Source organism: Lineus longissimus, chromosome 19 (genome assembly GCF_910592395.1).
Source record: "Lineus longissimus chromosome 19, tnLinLong1.2, whole genome shotgun sequence".
NCBI lineage: Eukaryota > Metazoa > Nemertea > Pilidiophora > Heteronemertea > Lineidae > Lineus > Lineus longissimus.
The window spans coordinates 6,161,143-6,186,846 of NC_088326.1; the positions used below are offsets into that span (position 1 = coordinate 6,161,143).

The window sequence follows — 25,704 nt, forward strand, 5'->3', positions numbered from 1 at the left end:
CCTCCAACCTATGAATATTCATTAGTGGTCTTGTCTCAATGAAGGTACATTTCAGGGGTTAACATTTTGAGATTTTTTTCAAACTAATGTAGATGACATCCCACAACTCTCCAACAAAGGAAAGTCATATCTTGACATTTTTGGAGAAATGAGAGACATTTCAAAGAGTGGTACAACTGTGCCAAAGCGACGAAAGAGGACAAAATCGACAAAAAGTCATGATTTTGCAGCCAACAGCACCAAATTCAAAGACCTGCCCTGGCCAGAATAAGCAAGCTATGGAGCTGAAAATTTAGGATGTGATTTAGAAATATCTTTGCTGCTTAGGGCACAACTTTCAGAATCAAGGCCTGAGTAGTTTCAAAGAAAATACAAAATGAATGGCAACACAACAAGACTTGTAAAAATGAAACTGAACTTAGACCAGGGTTAGGTTGACCCTTATTTGGGTCAAATTAAGTTTTTTTCTCATTATTTTAGCTTGTTTTGACCTTAAATCATCGGCAATACAATATTCTAAATGAATTAGAGTGATTTGAACACATTCAAATTTTTCACTATATTGACCCAAAATGTAGTGTAATGAAGGTACATTTCAGGGGTTAACATTTTGAGATTTTTTTCAAACTAATGTAGATGACATCCCACAACTCTCCAACAAAGGAAAGTCATATCTTGACATTTTTGGAGAAATGAGAGACATTTCAAAGAGTGGTACAACTGTGCCAAAGCGACGAAAGAGGACAAAATCGACAAAAAGTCATGATTTTGCAGCCAACAGCACCAAATTCAAAGACCTGCCCTGGCCAGAATAAGCAAGCTATGGAGCTGAAAATTTAGGATGTGATTTAGAAATATCTTTGCTGCTTAGGGCACAACTTTCAGAATCAAGGCCTGAGTAGTTTCAAAGAAAATACAAAATGAATGGCAACACAACAAGACTTGTAAAAATGAAACTGAACTTAGACCAGGGTTAGGTTGACTCTTATTTGGGTCAAATTAAGTTTTTTTCTCATTATTTTAGCTTGTTTTGACCTTAAATCATCGGCAATACAATATTCTAAATGAATTAGAGTGATTTGAACACATTCAAATTTTTCACTATATTGACCCAAAATGTAGTGTAAATAGAGACAAGACCACAATTGATTTTTTAAGCCTTTTAGCAGTTAAATTGTCAATGTTTGACCGCGACGCATCAAAGAACGCGTGGTGTTGTGAATCTGAAATTTAGATTATGTTATTCCGGACAGTCGGGCAAGTAAATGGTGAAAAATAAAATGGTGATTGACCACGGAAATTTTTTGATAATCGACAAATTAGACAGACTTTGATATTTCCACTCTTTTCAGCCAACTGGCAGAAAAAACTCAAAACACGCCACCTATTACCCAATTAGCAAAATTCGAAACTAATTTTTTCATCAAATAATTTCTTTATATCTGTAGACTTGCCACAACAAATGTTTTTTCAATACCTCTCCAAATATGTACTTGAGAGTTAAAAACATGCACTCGTCTAATTGATAGGCCTCGACCCTCCAACCTATGAATATTCATTAGTGGTCTTGTCTCAATGAAGGTACATTTCAGGGGTTAACATTTTGAGATTTTTTTCAAACTAATGTAGATGACATCCCACAACTCTCCAACAAAGGAAAGTCATATCTTGACATTTTTGGAGAAATGAGAGACATTTCAAAGAGTGGTACAACTGTGCCAAAGCGACGAAAGAGGACAAAATCGACAAAAAGTCATGATTTTGCAGCCAACAGCACCAAATTCAAAGACCTGCCCTGGCCAGAATAAGCAAGCTATGGAGCTGAAAATTTAGGATGTGATTTAGAAATATCTTTGCTGCTTAGGGCACAACTTTCAGAATCAAGGCCTGAGTAGTTTCAAAGAAATTACAAAATGAATGGCAACACAACAAGACTTGTAAAAATGAAACTGAACTTAGACCAGGGTTAGGTTGACTCTTATTTGGGTCAAATTAAGTTTTTTTCTCATTATTTTAGCTTGTTTTGACCTTAAATCATCGGCAATACAATATTCTAAATGAATTAGAGTGATTTGAACACATTCAAATTTTTCACTATATTGACCCAAAATGTAGTGTAAATAGAGACAAGACCACAATTGATTTTTTAAGCCTTTTAGCAGTTAAATTGTCAATGTTTGACCGCGACGCATCAAAGAACGCGTGGTGTTGTGAATCTGAAATTTAGATTATGTTATTCCGGACAGTCGGGCAAGTAAATGGTGAAAAATAAAATGGTGATTGACCACGGAAATTTTTTGATAATCGACAAATTAGACAGACTTTGATATTTCCACTCTTTTCAGCCAACTGGCAGAAAAAAACTCAAAACACGCCACCTATTACCCAATTAGCAAAATTCGAAATTAATTTTTTCATCAAATAATTTCTTTATATCTGTAGACTTGCCACAACAAATGTTTTTTCAATACCTCTCCAAATATGTACTTGAAGGTTAAAAACATGCACTCGTTTAATTGATAGGCCTCGACCCTCCAACCTATGAATATTCATTAGTGGTCTTGTCTCAATGAAGGTACATTTCAGGGGTTAACATTTTGAGATTTTTTTCAAACTAATGTAGATGACATCCCACAACTCTCCAACAAAGGAAAGTCATATTTTGACATTTTTGGAGAAATGAGAGACATTTCAAAGAGTGGTACAACTGTGCCAAAGCGACGAAAGAGGACAAAATCGACAAAAAGTCATGATTTTGCAGCCAACAGCACCAAATTCAAAGACCTGCCCTGGCCAGAATAAGCAAGCTATGGAGCTGAAAATTTAGGATGTGATTTAGAAATATCTTTGCTGCTTAGGGCACAACTTTCAGAATCAAGGCCTGAGTAGTTTCAAAGAAAATACAAAATGAATGGCAACACAACAAGACTTGTAAAAATGAAACTGAACTTAGACCAGGGTTAGGTTGACTCTTATTTGGGTCAAATTAAGTTTTTTTCTCATTATTTTAGCTTGTTTTGACCTTAAATCATCGGCAATACAATATTCTAAATGAATTAGAGTGATTTGAACACATTCAAATTTTTCACTATATTGACCCAAAATGTAGTGTAAATAGAGACAAGACCACAATTGATTTTTTAAGCCTTTTAGCAGTTAAATTGTCAATGTTTGACCGCGACGCATCAAAGAACGCGTGGTGTTGTGAATCTGAAATTTAGATTATGTTATTCCGGACAGTCGGGCAAGTAAATGGTGAAAAATAAAATGGTGATTGACCACGGAAATTTTTTGATAATCGACAAATTAGACAGACTTTGATATTTCCACTCTTTTCAGCCAACTGGCAGAAAAAACTCAAAACACGCCACCTATTACCCAATTAGCAAAATTCGAAATTAATTTTTTCATCAAATAATTTCTTTATATCTGTAGACTTGCCACAACAAATGTTTTTTCAATACCTCTCCAAATATGTACTTGAGAGTTAAAAACATGCACTCGTCTAATAGATAGGCCTGGACCCTCCAACCTATGAATATTCATTAATGGTCTTGTCTCATACTACAGGAATTCAACATCACTATCAAGTATAAGAAAGGGTTGGAGAATGTCGGGCCTGATTGCTTATCACGTGTGTGAACATGAGTTGGGTATGTATGTTGGAGACTGTCTGACTAGTGTGTGATGGATGCATTGTGAGGTGCATGATGAAATTGTACATGCTGCTTTAGTCTTGATTAGATATTCCTGCTGTCTGTCTGTCAAAACACATAACTGTTAGTTAAGTGTTTTGTCTTTTATGGGGGGGGGGGGGGGGGGGGAGGAGTGTGGCGAAGTGCCTTTTCTTTTCTTTTTGGACACCCTGTAGCCTATTTTAAGGTAGGCCTATATTGGTAAGCTGGTTGAAGTTAAGAGTTTTTATGGCAACATGAATTATGTGCTTATTACATCAGTAATGGACTTTCCTATAAAAATTATAAAATTGTGCTTTAAAAGTTTACTCTTGGTACATGTAGGAACATTGTTAGGTGATTCAGGATGAATATGGATTCAACTAGGCCTGTTGTGATTTGTGCTGGGAACTCCCTGTTATGAAATGTTTTGGGGTATGAGCTAATGTTGGGTGTGTGAGCAGAAGCAAGGACTTTGGAAGTCACCGAGGACCGTGCAGGACCTGTTTTACGGAAGGAGCTCCGACTGATATCCTGGCGTTGGTGCCGCTGCGACTGCAAGACTGCAGTGTACCGTTCCTGGCGTTGGTGCCGCTGTGACTGCAAGACTGCAGTGTACTGTTCATGGCGTTGGTGCCGTACGAGTCGTCGTGAAACGCGGCTAGACCACTGTCGTTGACGTGGTCAGAAACTGTTCCTGGCGTTGGTGTCGTTGATATCCTTTTCTATATCTTCCTGCCCAATTCTAATTTTTCTAATAATTCGCTGCTCATACCCCCACCGGAACTCTCCCTTTGATATCTACTGAACGTTGAACATTGTCGTGAGTAAGATTCCTTTTGCTGAAGACTGAACACTTATCTCTATAAGAATTTTTGGACTGTTGCTAGAAATAGTAGTAACGTGCTTGAATGAACTATTTTTCTTGGGTTTAATATTCGTTACATATGTTTATTTTTGTAAATAATCACTCAGTTTATTTTAGCCAGCTTTTGTTATAATTCTTGCCCGGAGGTACCGATAGCCTTGATGCTCTTTGTCACAATGTTCAGATTGGCGGTATAATACAACACGTTCCTAACGTTTTGATTCTTCAAACTAGATCGATTTTATGCTTTCAAACATTCTATTGAATTGTCTTTGTGTACTTATTACGAAATGAAACAAACTTGCAGCGGGGGACACGCAATCCAAGAAAGAGCCTTCGATAACTTATGCTTAAAAGCGGACTTCGCCATACTACCGCCGATTCAGCCTACTGTTTACCGTACTTTTTCTCGGGCGTTAAAAAAATGTACCTACTTAATTCCTGTTCAAAAGTAAGATGCGGATCAGTTACTCTATTAAGGATAGATCATGTGGACTATTAGGCTTCCACTCAGAAACTCTCGTTTAAGCTGATGACGGTTATTCTAAGATCGCTTTGATAATGATTTTGGCGTGGGAAGGGCATTGTGCATGTTGCTCGAGCAAAAGCCGCTTTTAATACAGAGCGACGCTCTGATTGGGCGTTTTTACGTGCCGCTATACCCCACAAAAAGGCATGGGGTTTGAAATATCGAGAGGCGGAGTATAATTTTAATTATACTCCGCCTCTCGATATTTCAGTGGTTTTAAAAAACCACTGATTACGTCAGGATGACGTCATCCTGGCCAGCTAGTAATACGACGCAGCGTCATTTCCATAGTCGCAGTAGCGGGTTTTAACAAGCGCCATCAGCGAGACGTCGGAAACTCAATATCTACACCAAGACGTCACACGGCTATGGCGCGCGGATACGATCATTAGTCTAATATCCCCATGTCGGTTATTTATTTTCCCGTCGTCGGCAAAATAAATACTCCACATCGGGAAATATTTCGACAGAGGAATATTAATTTACCGACGTCGGATAATTAATTATCCGACGTCGGGATTTGTTGACCACGTGTTGGGATATTATGTAACCTTCTCCGGGCATCTTCGGGGAACCAATGGGAGCCTAAGAAACAAAGTCTATTGGCGCCTTGCGCATGCGCATTCGTAGTTCCAGACGCACATGTAGATCATTACGACATCAACAACAGGCAGTCAATCCGTCAATTTGTTTCTTTATTATTCTCTTCTTTAATTTGTGACAATGGACGCTGGTGAACCAGACATGCAAGATTCGGGTCAGCCATCTGGCTCTGCTGGTCCAAATTGTGCTGTTGGTAAGTAACGTTAGACGATTGAAATGACTTTTTACTGAACACCGAAGCTCACGCACGCGGGCTACAGTTGCAATATGACATGCATGATCTGATAGTGAATGAAGCATGTGAAGTGCGCAACACATGTAACATGTAGGCCCTACATGTATGTAGGCCTGGTGTATCTAGTCATGCATGCTGCTGCGGGGGGGGGGGGCGGCTTACTCTATACAATACAAAGTGTAAACCCATGTCCCATGTGCGTTCCAGCCTAAAGTAATAGGCCTGCCTCTCGAGAGCGAGCGCCGTATGGGGCATTTCAGAAACGTACGCGTTGTGCAAGTTCTCGTAAATTTGCAACGTGTCTCCAGTGTTCTAATTTTAAAATTTTGGGGGGGGGGAGGTACCCCAGAACCCCAACCCCCTTCGCCTACGGTGGGATGATACCCCCCCCCCCCCCACCACTGGATGGCTCTACCGGCCCTGATGAGATTCCCCCCTCTCACTCTCAGACCCAACCCCCGATCAGATGTTCTGCACCGGCAGCGTACAGGGGTGTAGCATGATGTCGCAGCACAATTAAAACGTGATTTTTCATGGTGTATTTTCTACCGATGCCCTTTTTGACCTTTCCCCTTCTAAATTCAAACCAACCTCGACTGCATCATCAGTCCCGACATTCAGAGTGCACCTTCCTTGTGTGATTCTGCAAATGCCATTAAAATGATCAAGGGGCCCAGACCCTTGTCTTAAATTTTTTGATCTGTCCATGACTTAAATCATACTCAATGTTGACTTCAGAATAAAAACTGCGTTCAAATTCATAGTGATACATGTATCCTTCTTTTTCTTCAGGAAATATGTTTTTATCTCCACATTATGCACGCATTGTATCAACCTTTGTGGAAAATGCAAGGCAACTAGCATCTCCGAGGCCATCAACAACCGATACTAGTGGTGCTGCTGTCTCTGCTATCAGTTCGTTGGCTGCAGACTTGTCGCGGGATTTTGCGATGTCTTCCACAAGATTGCCCCAGAGTCAGCCTAAAAAAAAGAAGAAGACTCCTGGCCGGCCAGCTAGTCATGTCAGGCTGAAGCTGACCTGTTTAGAAAGCCCATCAGTTACAACCATCCAGCGGCTGAACACGAGAAAGCTGGGGAAGCTTGGGTTTGGTGAGTTTCACTTGATACCAATTTCAAGGTCACAGCTTAAGTAAATTTGCCGAGACAATCCGAGACGTCTTCACCTTGAGATTAACTTTCCTGGTGTTGCAATGCATGGTGTGATTCGTACCAGTTCATAACTTCTAACTCGAGGCATGCAAGGCAGAAAAGGCTGGATATCATTGAAAGATTGCTCAAAAACCTATCTGTACTTATAGAACTTGGTGTTTCCTTAAAACTGTCTGTTTATTTTTTCGATTGGCTCATTCAAGGCTGGAGCCTCTTGTGTTGAAATGTACTTGTCTACACCACCCTGGCACTGTCCATTTTTGACTCAATTTACAGGCCACAACAAGAAAGAAGAGACAAAGTCAGGTCGACTTGGCAGGCAGTTTGCGCTAACCCTGACTGCTGATCAATTTATGGCTGCAATACGCCAGCAGTTCCCTGCTTTGGGCAGCGCTGAAGTCAAATTGTTCACTGCAAAATCAGGAAAAAAGCTCCTTCCGCTGGTGGGCCTAACACCAGCTGAAATCAAGGCGGAACTGGGCTCAAAGACCACTGGAAACGGAGCAACTGTGTATATCCGGTCAGTCCTTAAACTGTCCAATGTTTCTGTGAGTATTTCAAATGATATCAGTTATATAGGAAGGGTCAGACTATTGGTCATTCATTTGCTCCTCAAATTTGCCCTAAACCAGTTATTATTTGGAGTGTTACAGTACCTGCAGTCTGTGCCCAAAGGTCTTTGTCAGTCTCTTACCCTGGGATGCCTCATCTTTCTAGATCTATACTATTAAATGCACAGATTTTTTCTGTTGGCTTGGTGATTGTCTGACGTGACCACCATCTGTTGCCCTGCTCTAACTAGGGTACATATGAATTATGTCATCCACCCTTGCTAAGTTGATGAATTTTTAAAATATGATGTATAATCAATCAAATGGTAATTAATTTTGCTCATTGTTTTTGCAGGATGCTATTTTGTACCGCGGAGCAAAAGATCCGGAAGAAGATTCTATTGCGAACGTGAGTTAGTTTGTAACCCTTTCAATTTCATATGCAGTTGTGATGATTCATAAAAAAGGGGTTACCCCTATTAAAAACCAACCGCCTGCAATTTTTTCACGAGGCGATAATCAGGCAATGAATTGGTTGTTGCTACCCTATGAATATGATGTGCGCTTGTCTCAAAAAAAAGTGAGACTTAGTTAGTTTGGGCCGTAACCCTTCAAATGATTTTAGCTTTGGAAATATGCTGAGCCACGATTTAACCCATGCTTTCTATTTTTGCAATAATTTTTCTTTCTTTTCAGAATGTTTCTTGTCCACATTCCACTGACAGGACCGGGTCTGAAGCCAGTACCGTTACCAATTCTACAGCAAGTTTCAGCCAAGAGATGTCAGAGCACAATGAGCCTGTTGTGAGTATGCTTTGGCTATCTGTCTGAAACATTGTTGCCAAGTTGAGTCATTCTATTCTATTGCCACATGTAGCATGACTGGTGCTGAGTTTTGTGTTCCAGTTTAGGTTCAGTATGAGAATTTTTAGCTGAGATTTTTTTACCGATCTAATTCTGTAGATTTTGACTTTTGAGGAAAAGATTCAATGCTTATTCACATGTACAATGCAACAGACCTCAATCACTAATCTAATCTGTAGACTCTTACATCAAATATGTAGGGCGAGCGCTTACATTTCTGCCAATGGGTGTAAGGAGCAACTAAAGGTAGTTTGTTGATACTTACCTTACCATTTTGTCAATTGCAGTGCAGTGATTGTGGCAGAACCAAGGTTGCCAATTCTTGTTTGAATTGCATTCAAAATATGGAGTACGAAGCATCCTTGGCGACTGATCAGAGAAAGGTTAGTACAATGTAGTTCAATGGTGATACTGGAAGGGCGGCAACTTCAGGCGCACGTACCTAGGGGCTTAGGTTCACCTTGAAATTTTGCACAGATGGTGTGGACATATGCAGCATTTTATTTGATTTATAAAATTTACAAATAGCAGTGAGTGCTATTCAGCAATGTTTTAAATCTGATCAACTAATTCCCCTTGCCACACTCGGAAACAGTTTTGTCATGCTCTGGCACTACCTGTGGGTTATTGATCAACATTAGCTATTTTTAACAATTGGGTTGCCATATTATGCAACCTATACTATGCAGAACTTTGCATCTGTCATCCAATGCTATTAGGTCACTTTTTCTATTTTTGGTCGTCGCCAGACTACCCTTATTTTCAGTCTGGAGATTTGGTGTGAAATTTTGTTCCCCTCAGAACTCAGGCATTTCACCATGGATCTTAACGAAATTTGGGGGTAGTTTTTGTAGGGTTGGAGGGTGTGCGCGTTTAACATTCAGCGTCGGGGGTGCTTTGTGGGGGGTGCAGCGCCCCTTTTTCTGAAAAAAAGGGGGGTAAAAAATAATCAAAAATCGTTTAAAAATCAACGATCGGGAAATTCCAAAATCTGTTCCCAAGGAATTGTGGGGAAGGTTGTCAGCTTTATTGTGATGAATTTTCAGAGGATTTGAAGCAAAACTGAGGGAGGGCCCTACTTGCGGTGTTTTTTGTCGAAAAATCAACAACTGCGAAAAACCTCATCTCCAGGTGACCTACATACACAGCAACATTAGTATAAATGTATAGGCCGTTGTCACCTGGGGATCTTGCCCGCTGTATGGCCGCTTGGACAGTCGGTAAAGAAGCCTTTTTCTAGCGAAATTACGCAGTGCCAATCAAAACTATCATCAGTTTTATGTCCGATAGATTATTTTTAGCTCAGCTGACAAGCTGAGCTAGTCCTATAGCTAAGTGATTGGTTTGTCCTTCCATCCTGCCATCCATCCATTTTGGGCATTTTTTAAACGTACAACCCAGGCACTTCAAATCTGGTCTAATTTATAAGCACCGCATGAAACGTTGTTATGAAAAAAATTTGTGCGATTCGACTCAAAATCAGCCCCCCAGGTGGCAAAATGCATAAATCACAAAACAATTTTTTGCCACTTTATTCAAGCAGAAAGAAGCTTGAAATAAAGTTGAAGAGGTCTGCTTTATATAGGGGTTTTAATGTAAAATAGGTTAGTGTCGATTTATATTACCAGCTGGCGGTAGTGAGCAAAAATGTCGTTTGACCAAATTTATTTAAGCTTGATTTGAATTTCCCGCTCTTGTATGACTCCGAAGGTTGTGGGTTCCAATCCCACTTCGGGTCAAATTTTTTATTTTTTTTATTTTTACTTTTTTCACTTGTATATTACATTTTCTTTACTTTTTTTGATAATTTGATGGGCGGCCATCTTGGATTTTTTTTTGTCGACATTTTAAAGCTTTTGTTATATCCAGAGTGTCTCAAATGTTTTGGGTGGTGTGCAGTAAGTCCATGAAGTCTCCTTTACATAATATCACCTAGGTTTTTGATTTGACCTTCTTTTCAAGGTCAGCCACAGCACTTAGATTTGGCATTTTTTGTCGTTATTTAAAAGTTGTTTTACTCTGGTATGTTTGCCTGATATAGACATTACGGTCAACAAAATTGAGGTTGAAAGCGTTTCCATGTTTTCAGCTGAGCGCCAGGCCCTTGGGCCTCTTGTTGAAGAGATACAATAATGTGACATCATATATCTGTCTATTAATTCCATAATCAAGGGGAGAAGTTGGCTGATCGATACTAGCGAAGCGCGATTGGTTGGCCGCCATAATTAATGCAAATGTTGTGAGCGCGGGAATTTTGAATTTTATTACTGGATTGCTCTCGTTGATCGTAACTTGGGCCAGAAAAATACATCTCCTCCTTCAGCTTTGCGTCAAATTATCTGAAAGACTGATTACAAAGAGTCACGATTCGACTCTCGTTTGTGGCTTCATTCCTGCTGATAGTAGCGTGCATGTACGGGTTGAAATTAAATTAATTAGTTTTGATTGATACTACCAGTTGGCGTTACTGAGCAGAAATCTGTGTTGACCTAGTTTACACTTGACTTGAATTTCTTGCTCCTGTATGACTCTGAAGGTTGCGGATTCCAATCCCACTTAGGGCAAATTTTATATATAATTTAGTTTTACTTTTTTCACTTGTACAGTAGAACTCGCGTAAGTCGGCATCGTATAACCCGTCACTGTGCATAAGTCGGTGGCACCCGCCAGAAAGTCCCAACTTCATCTAACGTTAATTTCATTAAAAATGTGCGTACAACTCGTCATACCTGTAAGTCGTCATCAAAATCTTAGTCCCGAGGGTGCCGACTTACGCGAGTTCTACTGTACATGTGTCTTATCCTTTCTTTAGGTTTTTGGCAGTAAAACCGCAGTGTCCGTTGTCGTATCATGTTTCAAAAACAGTGGCACGTTTCTTAACTGCTCAGCCTATGAACTTGAAAGTTTGTACACAGGACCCCCTAGGTCAGATGACCAGTGACACTAAATTTCGGTCCGATCTGGTTCTCAACTTTGCATGTTCTTGTTCTGTTCTTTCAATTACTAGTACCGTCTCAATTCATGTATTTTCCAGTTTTGAAGGGACTGACGAATTTGAGGCTCTTGCGCACCACGTCACAGCGCCAGAGAAGATAAGGACAGCAGAGGAACTGCTCCTCTCCTTTCAGGATCAATATCGAGAAAAGAACCCTGATCTCAAACAAGCTATCATCATTGATAGGGAGGATGTGTTTGAGAGCGCAGTCATGGGGCTTGAAGACAGCAGCAACTTCAACTTTCGATTTCAACCAGTGGTAGAATTCGCTGGGGAAATGGGTGTGGATCTTGGAGGACCAAGACGGGAGTTTTTCAGGTTTGTTCATTTTTCACAGATGTACATGTGTATGCCTACACAAGAAGGCATTTTAGATTCAACCAGGTTTAATTGCAAGGCGGCCTACTTACTTTAACACTTTGGGTCCGCAGTATTCAGAACACAAGCCATAGAATATTGAAGAAAATTAGACAATTGTACACATTCTGTCCTTGAACAAGGTGTGAGGTTTTGCACAACAACCGCAGGATGGCAAGGTTTTCATGCCAAAGACCATCACTCGAGTGCAGTGCACAATTTTTGTGGTGAAATTTGATGTGCCATTTTTCTCACATTACAGTCTGCTGATGAAGGACATCCTCCTTCATCAGGACCTTTTCGAAGGAAATGTTGAGAGAAGGGCGTTCTCCCTCAACATCGCCAAATTGGAGGAGAAGGCTTATTTCCAGGCAGGCCAGTTTACTGCATGGAGCCTTCTCCATGGTGGTGCTGGCCTGGGACTTCTCTCCAAAAAGGTTTGGCGCCTCATGTGTGGAGACGTCCTGGAAAACCCAGAGGATTTCGAAGACTTACCTGATCCCGAGGCATTCGTCCTTCTGCAGAAAGTAAGTGCAGTTTATTGTTGTGGTTTTCTTTCAGAATTCAATGTTGGCTAAGTCTGTAGCTGGTACCATGGCTTAGCAGGTAGTGCTAGTTCATTCTGGATTCTGTAGAGATGCTTCTTGGAGTATCTCTCACCCTGCATAAAATGCCGATCTAGTGTGGGCTAACTTGCGGGTCAAGACTGGTACTTTGTTTAAGGAATTGATTCTGAAATGGAGTTATAGGTCTCCTATCTAAATGCGCGGTTGGAGCTAAATCTTAACACTAAAAACAGTTTATCTCAACCCGAAGTGTTTAAGACCATGAATACCGACACTGACTATCAAGTTCTCTTTTCTAAAACATCTCAAATTGAACAAATGTTTTTTCACTCCTTCCTTCCACATTTATTTTAACCAACCCAGGGCAAGGCAGTCTGTTTGCCTGCATCGTAACCGCTGAATTCAAAACGAGACTCTGTATGCACATTGTTCATTTATATTCTTGTGAAAATTGCCAAAATGTTTCTTCATCCCACAGCCTTGTTTGTGTTTGTAGATGAAAGATTGTGAAAGAGATGAAGATTTTAAGAAGATTTGCCATGAGCATGTAGTCTTTTTGATGGGGATCGGCTGCCAAGAAGCAGCAGTTGTGGTTGGGCTGAGCCAGAGAAGAGGGCTGATGAAAAATATCACCACATACTTTCTATACTACAGGTATGTTTCAAGGTTGGCAAACAACTCAATGCTTTTACCATTAGTTACAGTTATCAGGAGGTTGTCTTTGCCACAGCTCAGCATGCTGGCCAAATGAGGCTCTGATTGCTAGTTGAGAATGTTGTCTGTTAATGGCTTTCAAGTATTAAAACCAATATGATAACAAGTAAATTTGTTCTAATATTTTGGCAAAACCAAGGCAGCAGCTGAGGTTTTGGGCAAGAATACGGCTGTTTACTGATAACCGATAGCCGTAACCATGAATGTTTCCTATCTTCTCTAAAACTGAGTGTTTATTTCAACAGGGTGAAACCAGCCCTAGATCAGTTCATCCAGGGCCTACAGTCGATCGGGGGTCTTTTCGACCTGATGATGAAAAACCCTGAGGGTTTTTGCAGTGTCATGTGCGGAGAGAAGGAATCTCTGACCCGTCAGAAATTGAGGGCCCTTCTCTCCATAAGTTTTTCGAAGGACAAGACGAGGAAGAAAGATGAGGGAACAGCTATCTACCTGTTCGAGGTCTTCCTCAAGAAATGCGAGGGTGAGCTATTTTTAAAGAATCAGCTGAGTTTCATGTGGAGGATAAGCATAAGCACTTCAATATGCATCATTTTACCACAAGCTAGGTTTATGGGCTTAGTAACTCTGTCTTCAGCCAGAGAAGGAGTGCAGCACTGTGGAAGATGTATGAATTTGAGTTCCTTGAAAGCCACAATGGTTCATCAAAAAATTAAAAAATTGATTTGTTCTTCCAGAGATTGAACCATTGCAAGGTAGCCAGCACTTTTAAAACCATGCAATATGAGGCACCTATGCATCAATAATTTGTGCTTATCTTATTTGACGTGTTAATCTAAATTCCAGATGAGAGTGATGATGCCGTTTCATTGAGCCAGATCTTGCAGTTTATGAGTGGGGCATCCGCTATCCCTCCACTTGGCCTCCCAAACATTGTTGTGAATTTCTTTGATGTCGAGCCTGGAGAAAAGCGGTACCCTTCAGCCAATACATGTGTGCCAATCATGTGGCTTCCGAGATGGAAGAAGTTAAAGGACACGAACTTCCGAACTCCTTTCTTTGCCTTGTTGAAGGAAGGCATTCTGTCAAGCAAAGGCTTCGACAAGATGTAAGATGCCATCTTTTTTCCTACCTTTCACTGCCGAACCAGTTGTATCTCTAGTGTCCTCTACTATGCGAGGGCATGTATTGTGATTCACCTCGACCGTGTTATGTCGAATCAGTATGAATCTAATTGCCATGTTATTATCATCATCAAAACAATTGCCATGTATATATCATTGTCAAGAACACAGTCATGTAATAACCATATGTAATAAGCACATGACCATGTCAATGGCATCGGCAATATTGAGCAGATTGCCATGTTTTTCTCATTATCAAGCCAGTTACCATGTAAATATCAATTGTCAAGCTCATTATCGTTGTCAAGCAGGTTGCCATGTTATTCTCAATATATCAAATCAGTTACATGTACACCACGTCATTGTTGTCGAGTCAATTTCCATGTTATTATCAATACGTGTATATCAATTAAATTACCATGTAAATATCATTCACCATCCTTGTAAATACATGTTAGTGAAGCAGATAGCCGTAATGTTATCAAGCCAATTATCATTTAAACGTCATTACCAAGCACATGATCATGTCACTGTTGTCTACATCATGTAAAGAGTTTCATCCAATCACAGACTTCTAGGCTGCATCCTTGCTGTAGCAATTCGTCAGAGGTTGAATCTATTTCATTCATAATAATGATGTGTTTAGAATATTGTAATTGGTCATTTGGTGAACTTTTGAATAATGATACATGTAACTGGGACTTCCATGACACTGTATGATACTAGTATATATAAGCAATAAGATACATTTCATAAACTGCTTTTATGTTGCTTTTTAATTCCAAATCAACCTGGAGAGAAACGAGTCTGAGCATATCATTGTGTCAACCACTCCAAATGAAACTTTGAATTAGATAAATAATGTTGGGATGTTTGGCATGTCTCATGAGGCAGTTGTGTTGGGCCTGGCACTTTCATGGCCTTGCTATAACATCGACAGAAAGACGTGACAGTTGCAACCAAACAGTCCAGCCTGAATCTGGTCTGGCACCTCTGCTATCTCGCTAACATGGTTAGAAAGACGGGGCAGTCGCAATCAAACAGTCTAACAACTATTAAAGTTGGGCTTGGCACCTCCACATTCTTGATACAAACATGGCAAGAAAGACGTGACAATCTGACAGGGTCGGGCCTAGCCTGGCACCTCCACCATCTTATCAACACTGCGAAAGACAGGACAGTCACAACCAAACAGGGTCGGGCCTAGCCTGGCACCTCCACCATCTTATCAACATTGTTAGAAAGACAGGACAGTAACAGGGTCGGGCCTGGCATGCCAGGCACCTCCACGATCTTAGCAACACTGTGAGAAAGACAAGACAGTCACAACCAAACTGGACCGGGGCAGGCACCTCCACCATCTTATCAACATTGTGAGAAAGACAGGACAGTCACGACCAAACTGAGTCTGGCCTGACACGCCTGGCACCTCCACCATCTTATCAGCACTGTGAGCAAGACAGGACAGTCACGAGGAAACTGAGTCTGGCCTGGCACCTCCACCATCTTATCAACATTGTGTGAGAAAGACAGGACAGTTACAACCAAACTGAGTTGTTGGGCTTGGCATCTCCTTCGCCTTTTTATCAACCTGGTGCGAAAGACAGGACAGTCACCACCGAACTGAGTCGGGCCTGGCATGCCAGGCACCTCCACGATCTTAGCAACACTGTGAGAAAGACAAGACAGTCACAACCAAACTGGACCGGGGCAGGCACCTCCACCATCTTATCAACACTGTGAGAAAGACAGGACACTCACAACCAAACTACTGAGTCTGGCCTGACACGCCTGGCACCTCCACCATCTTGACAACTTGGTGAGAGAGACAGAACGGTCACAACCAAACTAAGTCGGATCTGTTGTCAAAATGGTGAGAAAGACATGACAGTCTCAACCAAACTGGGTTGGGCCTGGCACCTCCACCATCTTATCAACACTGTGCGAAAGACAGGACAGCTACAACAAAACAGGGTCGGGCCTAGCCTGGCACATCCACCATCTTATCTGCACTGTGAGAAAGACAGGACAGTCACAACCAAACTGAGTCGGGCCTCTTGTTAACACGGTGAGAGAGACAGAACTGTCACCACCCAACTGAGTCGGACCTCTTGTCAACATGGTGAGAAAGACAAGACTGTCACAACCGACCTGCTGGGTCGGGCCTCTTCTCAACATTGTGTGCGAAGGACAGAACTGTCACCACCGAACTGAGTTGGACCTCTTGTCAACAGGGAGAGACAGGACTGTTATAACCGATCTGAGTCGGGCCTCTGGTGAACATTGTTAGAAAGACAGGACAGTTTCTAAACTGAGTTGGACCTGGCACCCCCGCCATCTTGTCAACATTGTGAGAGCTGGAGACAGGACAGTCACAACCAAACTAAGTTGGGGAAGGACAGGTCTGGCACTTTCACTGTCTTTCCAAAATGGTGCGAAAGACAAGAAATGTACAACCAAACTACGTCGGGCCAGGCAGATCCACCGTCTCGCCAACATGGTGAGCAAGACAGTACAGTCACAGCAGACATCTCCCTCAGTAGTTTTGGTCCCAAAGTGGTTGTTTCCATTCAATTCAACCCCTCTAATTTAACAAGGACGCCTCTCTTACAGGTGTCTTAGGAACGGCAGGCCCAAGAGGTTGTGCGGTATATGGCATGGTCAATCTGGCGCGCTTGCACAATACCAAAATCGGTCCTTGTAATAATTAAGAGTAGCAGGGCATTTTTCTCTTATTATTTGATGCAGACCATCTCATACCAAGACATTGATACCAAGATGATCAGCAATGTGGGATACTAGTATTGATTCTCAAGGGTGCAGAAGTTATTACATGTGTAAACCTCATCCAATAATGAGTATTGGCCAATAATCAGCATGCACCTCACATCACAAATCTTATGGATACCAACTGGTATGGCAACATCCTTGCTGACGTCCTATGCTAAAGGTGTTGATTCATCCCCTAATAAACTTGTTTACAAAGCTTGGAATGGGTTATTGTATGCATCCTTTTTCCATTTTTTCAATTGAGAGTGCAACTCAATTTGAAAGAAGAATTAAATTGAACAAAGGGAGCAAAAACTGATTGAAATAACATACAAATTATCACACAATTTATTCAAGTACCATGAAGAACACAAAATGAACTGGTAGAAAAGTGAATAAGAGCACATTTTGAGATGGATTTGACAATCTGATTATTTGGGTAATAACATATTTGTAGGGATGTAACATGTACCATCCTATTTACTGCACATGTCAGTTCTGCAGTTTCAACCACGGAGTTCCACACCATCTAATTTTGGTATATTTTTGCACGTTGCCCCCAACTAGCACAACAAGAAATTTTGCGAGCCCAAGAGTTGATTCTTAAGGGGTACATATTATATCAGGTGTCCCAAAAAAAGGGAACTGCTTTTTGACAAGTAGTTTCTCAGTGATAGATATATGTAGTAGTAAACCAAATTCATAAAAAATGTTCATGGTGTGGGTCTAACCTAATGGTATAATCAACTAGCCTGCAAAGAAGTACTGGTACTCTGAATCATGATGGGTTAGTTAAGTGACATGTGCGTGCTGGTATATCTCGGTACTAAAATACTTATTAGATAGGTAATTATAGTACATGTACAATAACTACTGAAAAATGAATACATGTAGTTTGTGGAAAACGTGGCAAGCAATAGACATTATCATTTCAAACGCCCTGACCCTGGAGAATTATAATTTAATCCTGGCCAGGTGGGGAGGGGGGGGGGCGGGGGTCCTCTGCTTACACTGACAGCTGCATCGTTCAAGACTGACTTATGAAATTCAACACATTTAGGTATATATCCATGCCATGTCCATCAACCGTCTCTCCCAATGGTGAAATTGTTTGCTGCAAAACAGTTAAACGTTCCACGGAAAGAGGGCCATCAGGCTCAACAACATTGACAGTAGTTGTACCTGTACTATTAGGAGTTGGACCTTCCCAGTCAATACCAAAAGATTCAATATTGTTCAGCTGAATATTGTCATTTGCAAAAAATATGTCATCAACATGAGGGCGTGACGTCCCGTACAGGTTGAATAGACCCTCAACATACAGCTGTATTGGAGTACTGCCTCGCTCAGTAGACAGCTGATGATGATTCCATTGCTGCCGGTACTCTTCCACACTCCTTCGAATTCTGGGATTATACACAAACTGCAATGCCCATCTATGATTAGTGTCACTTACATCCAAAATGCCGGCATCTTCCATGAAATGAAACAAGTCGTAATAGACATGAGTGCATCCATGTAACAAGTCACGCCAAAAACGTTCAATACGCTGGTTATGCACTGATCTGCCCCTGATCATGCTACCACGATTACGACCTCTGAAAATGTTCATGAAATGTTCAACATCGTTATTCTCTGTCCCTCTATCAGCTCTAACACGAGATGGTACCCCGTATTCAGCAGTTGCACCCTGAAATGCCGTCATCACAGATTCAGCCCTGTTGTTGCAAACAACGGAGAGAAAAACCATTAAACGACTGTATCCATCGATCCCTCCATGTATTACAAAGCCCCATCTGAAGAGAGAGAGAGAAGATCAGTTGTTGTATAAATGTGATCATGGAGATATTATTGAATTATTATTACCATGATGTGATTAAGGGCAATACAATAAACAAAGTATATCACCTCACTTAGTAAACTTACAGTTTGGATGTAGTTCATAGGTCCACTTGGTACTACAGTTCTAACTCCGCATAATAAGACAATTATATTCTGTAGTTTAAGATTTTTTCTTCAAAAGTGGCTCCATAAGGGGTTTTTAATTTTCATGCACACACAAATGTTTGTATTGAATACAATTCAAAGTGAACTACCCAATTCCAATTCACAAAATTAACAATGCATTTATTGTCACAAAATATAAGGGATCATCTCAAAATTCATTGATGCACCAAAAGACGTATTTCGTCTCTCTCTGGACCCCCCCCTCCGAAAGACGAAAAGATTGGATGTCTGGCATCAAGCTTTCATTCCTTGAAAAAATGAACGGAGTCACTCTCTGTGCCTACATCAACATGTTGTACAGAAATGCCAATACTGTAAAAACATCAATCAATGACACAATGCACTCATAAACACTCATAAAACAATAATAATTTAAGGAGTTGGCAGAAACTATCGGGTTAGTGGTATCTATCACTGGTATTTTTATTATTTATCCCGCTGAACTACTTCTCCAAAGACATAAAAAAGAGGCTGTAAAGTATCAACAAACATGTGCCATCTAGACTCTGAACCCAGTCCATCATCAACACCCTCGACGGTACATGTATATGAAAAGGGGCGAGGTAACCGCTGCGGGGGGAGTGTAGTGCCTTCATGAACATTGTCTAGCCCATACTCCTACGCAGAGACAGCAGTCTGATTAAATATGCTTAAATAATAACTGCTTCTGGAGAAAGTGTCCAGGTGAGGGCGTCTAAGTATGGGGGCATCTGATTGGTCCAGGCTGGCGCGGACTTCTAATCGAGTATCGTGACTGGCTTGAGTAAACAACAGCTGGCCTGTTGTGTATAAAGAAGCCTAGTAGGGTTTTCTTGTAATTTGCCGATTTTAATCAAACTGATGCCACAGATGAAAAAAAAAAGACGAAAAGAAAGCCATCTGAAGCTGGACCCCCCTCCCCCAAGCGAAATACTTTTGTCTTTTGGGGCATCATTTTGAGATGATCCCTAAATGCTTTTTGAAAATACTTATCTTGTGACAGTCATGACTGTCTAGAACCAATACATTCATGTTTGAATCTCACCTAATCAACTTGTGATTTCCATCTATGTGCCAAAGAGAATTAGGGCCAGCAACATGATATGTCCTACGCCTGATAGTTTGACTCCACCTTAGAGCTACTGAAGTTGGATCTGTCCTCAAAAGACTATCTCTCACCCGTTGACGTGATACGAAAATGCGATCCACAACAAGCCTTGCACGAACAAGTCGATATCCAAGACGCCGATTTGATGAACATATGCTTTGGACCCTTCCATCTAATTCTGCATCGCTAATAAGAGTTCGTCTATCTTTATATGACAAATTAAAGAACCTGCAAAAAACAAATACGTCATGGGTAGAGTATCAGGTAAAATCCTATTAACTACTCTTTCGCTGCGGGTGACATGCTGGGGACCATCATGCCACATGCAGTGCCCCGTGCGGATGGCGTGCACTGCACGTCATGTCCCTCTACAGTGATGTGAATTCAAAAGCACCTAGACGCACTTTCTCTAAACATTCAAATCACACTTAGAAAATAATTAATTTCATCCTGATCGCGATAGTACAGATGTTGACGCTTTTGAATGGTTTTGACCGTTCAGTTGAATTTTGCTCAAATTTGTTTGTTAGCAGTATTGACTAAGAGTGCGTGGTGGTGCCGGCTGTCAGATGGCTGCCACAGCGAAAGGGTTAACAAGTACAGCAATAAGCCAATAATTTTGAGAGGGGATCTTTTTTAAAACCTTTTTCATGTTAAATGTTCAAGCCTTATCTTTTAGCAACTTTCCACTGTTTAACGGATACAGATAAGAATACAAACAACATATGCTACATGCCTAGACATTAATGTGGTACTGGTACCATTTCAATTCATGCATTATAGTATACAATTTTTGGTACATAGTATGTATTTTATTTTATGAACTTGTTGATACACGTTCAGTATGTACATACCTTAATCTTCGACGAACTGTTGCGACAGATACATGCAACATTGCAGCAATCCTGGGGACAGTGAAGTCGAGGTCAAAAAGGTGTTCAAGTTGTGATTGGGAAATGTCGTAAACTGGAGGTCCCATTCGTCCATTTCTAACACGTGGAGGGTGAAAGCCACTCATCTGCCTCCTTTGGAAAAGAAGAATAAACAAGTTTTGCAAATGGGATACTACATATGGATGTTTTCATAGACAGCTACATGGTCATGTACATGTACATGTAGGCAGGTAGGATAGAAAAGGGTTAAAAATGGTGTTGACACCCCCTGCGAAATTCGACTGGAAATTGTCGGCAAAAGCCGGCAATTTCCACCTAATTCCAAACTATTTTTCCTTGCCAGGAGGCTGGAATTAGCTGGAAATTCCAGAAAATGTCAGGGCTGGAGTTTGGCGGTATTTTGGTAAATGGCAGTGCCAGAAAATGCCAGCTCTGGAAAAAGCTGGCATAACCTGGCATTAGCTGGAACCTTTAAATTTCCAGAGCTGGAATTAGGTGGAAAAATCTTGACCCAGGCCTTCCAGCTGATTACCAATGTCAGGGCTGTCATTTATTGGAAATAGCTGGCATTAGTTGACATTAGCTGGAAATTACAAATTCAGCATGCAACGAGGAATGTCAGGGCTGTCATTTATTGGAAATAGCTGGCATTAGTTGACATTAGCTGGAAATTTAATATTGAGTATGTGACCTGCTCTACGTTTGAATCGATCAGAGCACTGCACACTAATAAACAGGCGTTTTTTGTCACTCAACAGTGACTATGATTAGAATCGTTGTGATATGCAACAAGAAGATCTCTTGTCGTGGAGTAAAACCAATAATCGCTTAGTTTTGACTTTGCTGATTGCAATCTTGTCACACGCACCTGCGATTATCACCACAGACAGGCAATTTTTCACATGCAAACATGATTGCATGTTGATTTTGCTTGATCCCAGGCCGTGCGATTTCCAATTCTAATTCAATTTTGATGGCATCTGCAATTATAACTGCAAACAAGCAATTTCTGTCACACAGAAATATGATTAAAGGTTGCAGGTTGATTTTGCTTCCAACAGAGGTTGCTAGGATGACCAGTTCTTGTTGCGGGCACCTGAAATTATCTATGCAAACAAGTGATTTATGTTACTTGCAAACATGATTGCTGTGGTATTATCAAGTTTTGAGCATATGCCACTGACCTAATCCCTTAGTTTTCTGACACAATCTTGTCACACTGTTATAATGTAAATATCATTCTTGGTGTGTGTTGACCATGGACTTACACGAGCATAAGAGGCCCTATCATATAAAACGTAAGATTATTGCTTCACTGAGGCTCCTTGCAGACACCTCTGCCAGGCGGACACTTCCCCATTGCAGATGGTTTAAGTTGCCACATGACCTGGGTTGGAGTGCTCGTCAATGCCGACTGGCGTCGTCAGGGCTCAATGCCCATCCTGGAGACAGCACGTCATTTACATCTTAGCTAATTGTGATCAGTTGATACGATGACGTCATTGACAATCACTGACAGGAAAATTTTGCCTCTCGTTTAATAATATAGATAGTGCAAAGTATTCACATTGTAATATTAGGCTCGTAAGTTTGAGGATCATGGATTGACCAGATTGGTGTGAATTGCCCCAGGGCCCATGGAACATATGAGGCCTATACCAATTTTAAGTCCAGACTTTACGAAACGTGCCGGCGCTAACAATACGGCCGCCACCGACGATGGACGCCACATCATCGCATAGGCTCACAAGGTGAGCCAATAAAAAAAAGAGGTGCCGTTTTAACTGGATACCGTGACATCAACATGATGTTAACCACACATAGCACACTCTGTCACTTTGATGTCTGGAGGGCAGGGTTACAGACGGGGACTGACGTCCAAAATGGATGTCCAAATAACATCACTGCACGACCTTGAAAAGAATGATGGAGCAAGCCGACTGTTGATTGACTCCATCACTTACATGAGTCATGAGCTGTGGACATCTCCCATGCAAAATCTTACAGTTATGATACCGTCCGGGTCTACGATCATGCATACAATAATACAGGCTTACAGCACATACACTGATTCAGGCTTCATCATATGCTAAAAAAACAACCTCAAGGCCTGTCCATACCCTTTTTGCATTCATTTGAATCCTTATGTGTTCCAATTCAATTTGTGTAAACTTTGGATATCTTGATATCGAATTCGGGGTAAAAATCAAGAAATAAGAAGAGCTCCCACATGATTTCTTTGTTTGACTTGAAAATTCAAACCTACCAGTTCCTGTCTGAGGTGTAATGCATCATGGGATAGGTCAGGTGATAAGACCACATGATAGAATTGCATAACATAATAGCAATTTGCATAATGCCAGCAAATGCCAGCTTTTTCCAACAATTGTCAGAAACATCGAATTTGAAATTTCCAGCTAATTCCAGCTCTGACAATCTCATAGTAAAGTGACAGAGATTTCCAGCGCTGGAACTTTTACGAAAAGTAAAGTTCCAGAAAATGCCAAGAATTTCCACCCCATGGATAAAGTTCCAGTTTTTGTCAGCTTTTGCCAGCTATAACTTTTCGATGAAACTCTCTAAATTCAAAGTGTCAGCTTATTCCAGCCAAGAGCTGGAAATTCCAGCTATTTCCAACAAAATCCACCTAAGGTAAAATTCATTTCGCAGGGGACAGTCACAGTGCAAGTGCCAAAGTGGGGATTTAGATTTCATCAGGGACTGAATACCTCAACTACAAGGGTATGCTAACAGCTTGTAGGGGGTCTACATGCATCATACCTGGTGCTGTATCTAATGTATTTAACGAATTGTGGTCGTTTCGCTCCATGGCTTTTTCGCCCGCAGTCGTTTCGCCCCAATGCAGCGCCCGGTATTTCTCGAGTTCAGAGGACATGGAGATGCACTTAAAGAGCGCGTTGAGAACTTAAATTTAAATGACGTTGACAGGACATGATGATACATCATAAAAAATTTGATAATCAACTCTTTGGTCAGTTTCCTGACGCAAAACCACCCCAAGTCCAAGGAGGCGAAATTACCCAATGAGTAGGCGAACATACATGTACTGCTATTTGGAGCGAAACGACTGGGGGTGAAAAGTTATGGAGTGAAACGACCGGATACGGTATCTAACATAATGTAGCCCTAGGCCTATAGCCTAGCTAGCTATGCCTATTGTATAAATATGACTTTATAGTGAAATCAAGGATGGCTGCAGTACATTTACTGTTTAAAGGGCTTGGCCATTCGTTCACATCTAATAATTTTTGGTCCAGTTTAATCTAGTTCCGATTTCTAATGCCAGGCGACACCACCAGTCTGGCTGTAATGCTTCTGCATGTATGAAGCATTACGGCCGGACTGGTGGTGTCGCCTGGTTTTAGAAATAGGAACTATATAAAAAAAATAATATCCTGACAAAGAAGCAAACATACCTGAGCAAACTGGGTGTGTCTGTGCCACTACTGGCAGTGGCGGCAGTGGCACCACCACCACCACCCGGCTGTCCCTGACCCTGTCTCTGACTCTGGGCCTGATGTTGATGTTCGTTCCGAAGGGCAGTAATCATGGATTGGATAAGGTTACTTAATGGCTGGCATTCATCCCATTCATATGCAACACGAAGAATGTTCCTCTGCACAGCTTCCAGCCTTTCCACAGCCAAATCTACATCCGAATCATCTTCGTCTTCTTGAGCTATGCACCGTTGTACATCCAACACTGTATTCATACAAGTGTGCAGGAAATTGCTGTACGTAAGTCTATCTTCAGGAGGAGGAGCAAACACGGCGACCACAAAACTTGCGGACAGAAGGAACAAAAATATAAAACCATACACCTGCATGATTCTAATCAGTGAATAAATGAAGCGTCAGGGATCTCAAGTTGAAATATTATGAAGCTTGTCGGATTTTGAAAAATGGTGGTGAAATGTGAAGCCAAACAGTTTATGAGAGAAGATTTTTCATTGGTCGCTTCAAATTTTTCCGTTTTTTACCGAACATTAACCTCCGTCGCACTGCGCCCACGTCGGAACCACCACACGCCGACATGGAAACTTTGATAACCGATATGGGAACTAGACTTATGATCGTATCCGCGCGCCATACACGGCAGATCCATGGCTTGAAGAAGTGCATTACAAGTGCATCGTTCCAAAGGAAAGGATCGACTCATGGAGAGCTTTCTTCGGTAAAATTAGAGTCAACATCGGAAAAGTGTGATAATTCAGTCAGATTATTTTGTTTTCTTTTTTTTCTGCACTTTGTTGATAGAAAGTACTAATGTAGAATAGGAGGTGATTGGGTAGCCGACAGCAGGGTAATATTACGCTTAATACCAATGGTTGTTTAAGGTCGTTTTAGGACCAAATGAGGAATTACTTACACTTGTCAGTTTGTATATCTTGATTATACCATTTGACACTTTAAACTCATGCTGTTAACTATCATCATTGTTATATTTTAAAAACAGTGATACAAATAACAGCATGAGTTTATAAAACTGTCCTTTCTTTGAAGGAAATTAGCCTTTAGGCCTTCCTAAAGTTCCCAAATCTTACAAGTCATACTTCAGGAACTACCACAACAATGACCCGAATGAAATCATTGCTAATAGCCCCAAATTAAATTGTATTGCTATATTTTTCTTTGGTTCTTCAAATCTAGTAGCCAACTTTTGTAAATTTAGATATCCTGAAACGAAAAAGCGGTATTACCTGTATCACCCAATAACGGT

At 41.0% G+C, this 25,704-nt stretch overlaps 2 protein-coding genes across 2 annotated transcripts; one reads left to right on the forward strand and one right to left on the reverse strand.

Annotated features, from left to right (window-relative positions):
- Nucleotides 1-5,712: 5,712 nt before the first annotated feature.
- LOC135503037 (uncharacterized) lies at nucleotides 5,713-14,492 on the forward strand. The gene is made up of 9 exons (XM_064796310.1): nucleotides 5,713-5,867; nucleotides 6,702-7,019; nucleotides 7,356-7,627; nucleotides 7,986-8,039; nucleotides 8,327-8,434; nucleotides 8,782-8,877; nucleotides 12,909-13,066; nucleotides 13,372-13,607; nucleotides 13,931-14,492. Exons 1-9 carry the CDS (start codon nucleotides 5,795-5,797, stop codon nucleotides 14,194-14,196), a joined length of 1,581 nt encoding a protein of 526 aa, XP_064652380.1. The 5' UTR covers nucleotides 5,713-5,794; the 3' UTR covers nucleotides 14,197-14,492.
- Nucleotides 14,493-17,975: 3,483 nt separating this feature from the next.
- On the reverse strand, nucleotides 17,976-24,924 carry LOC135503263 (uncharacterized). Its single transcript, XM_064796761.1, has 4 exons — nucleotides 24,402-24,924; nucleotides 20,926-21,096; nucleotides 20,009-20,299; nucleotides 17,976-18,773 (listed from the first exon to the last, which is right to left on the reverse strand). The coding sequence occupies exons 1-4, from the start codon at nucleotides 24,809-24,811 to the stop codon at nucleotides 18,005-18,007; spliced, it is 1,641 nt and encodes a 546-aa protein (XP_064652831.1). The 5' UTR covers nucleotides 24,812-24,924; the 3' UTR covers nucleotides 17,976-18,004.
- Between the last annotated feature and the right edge of the window lie 780 nt (nucleotides 24,925-25,704).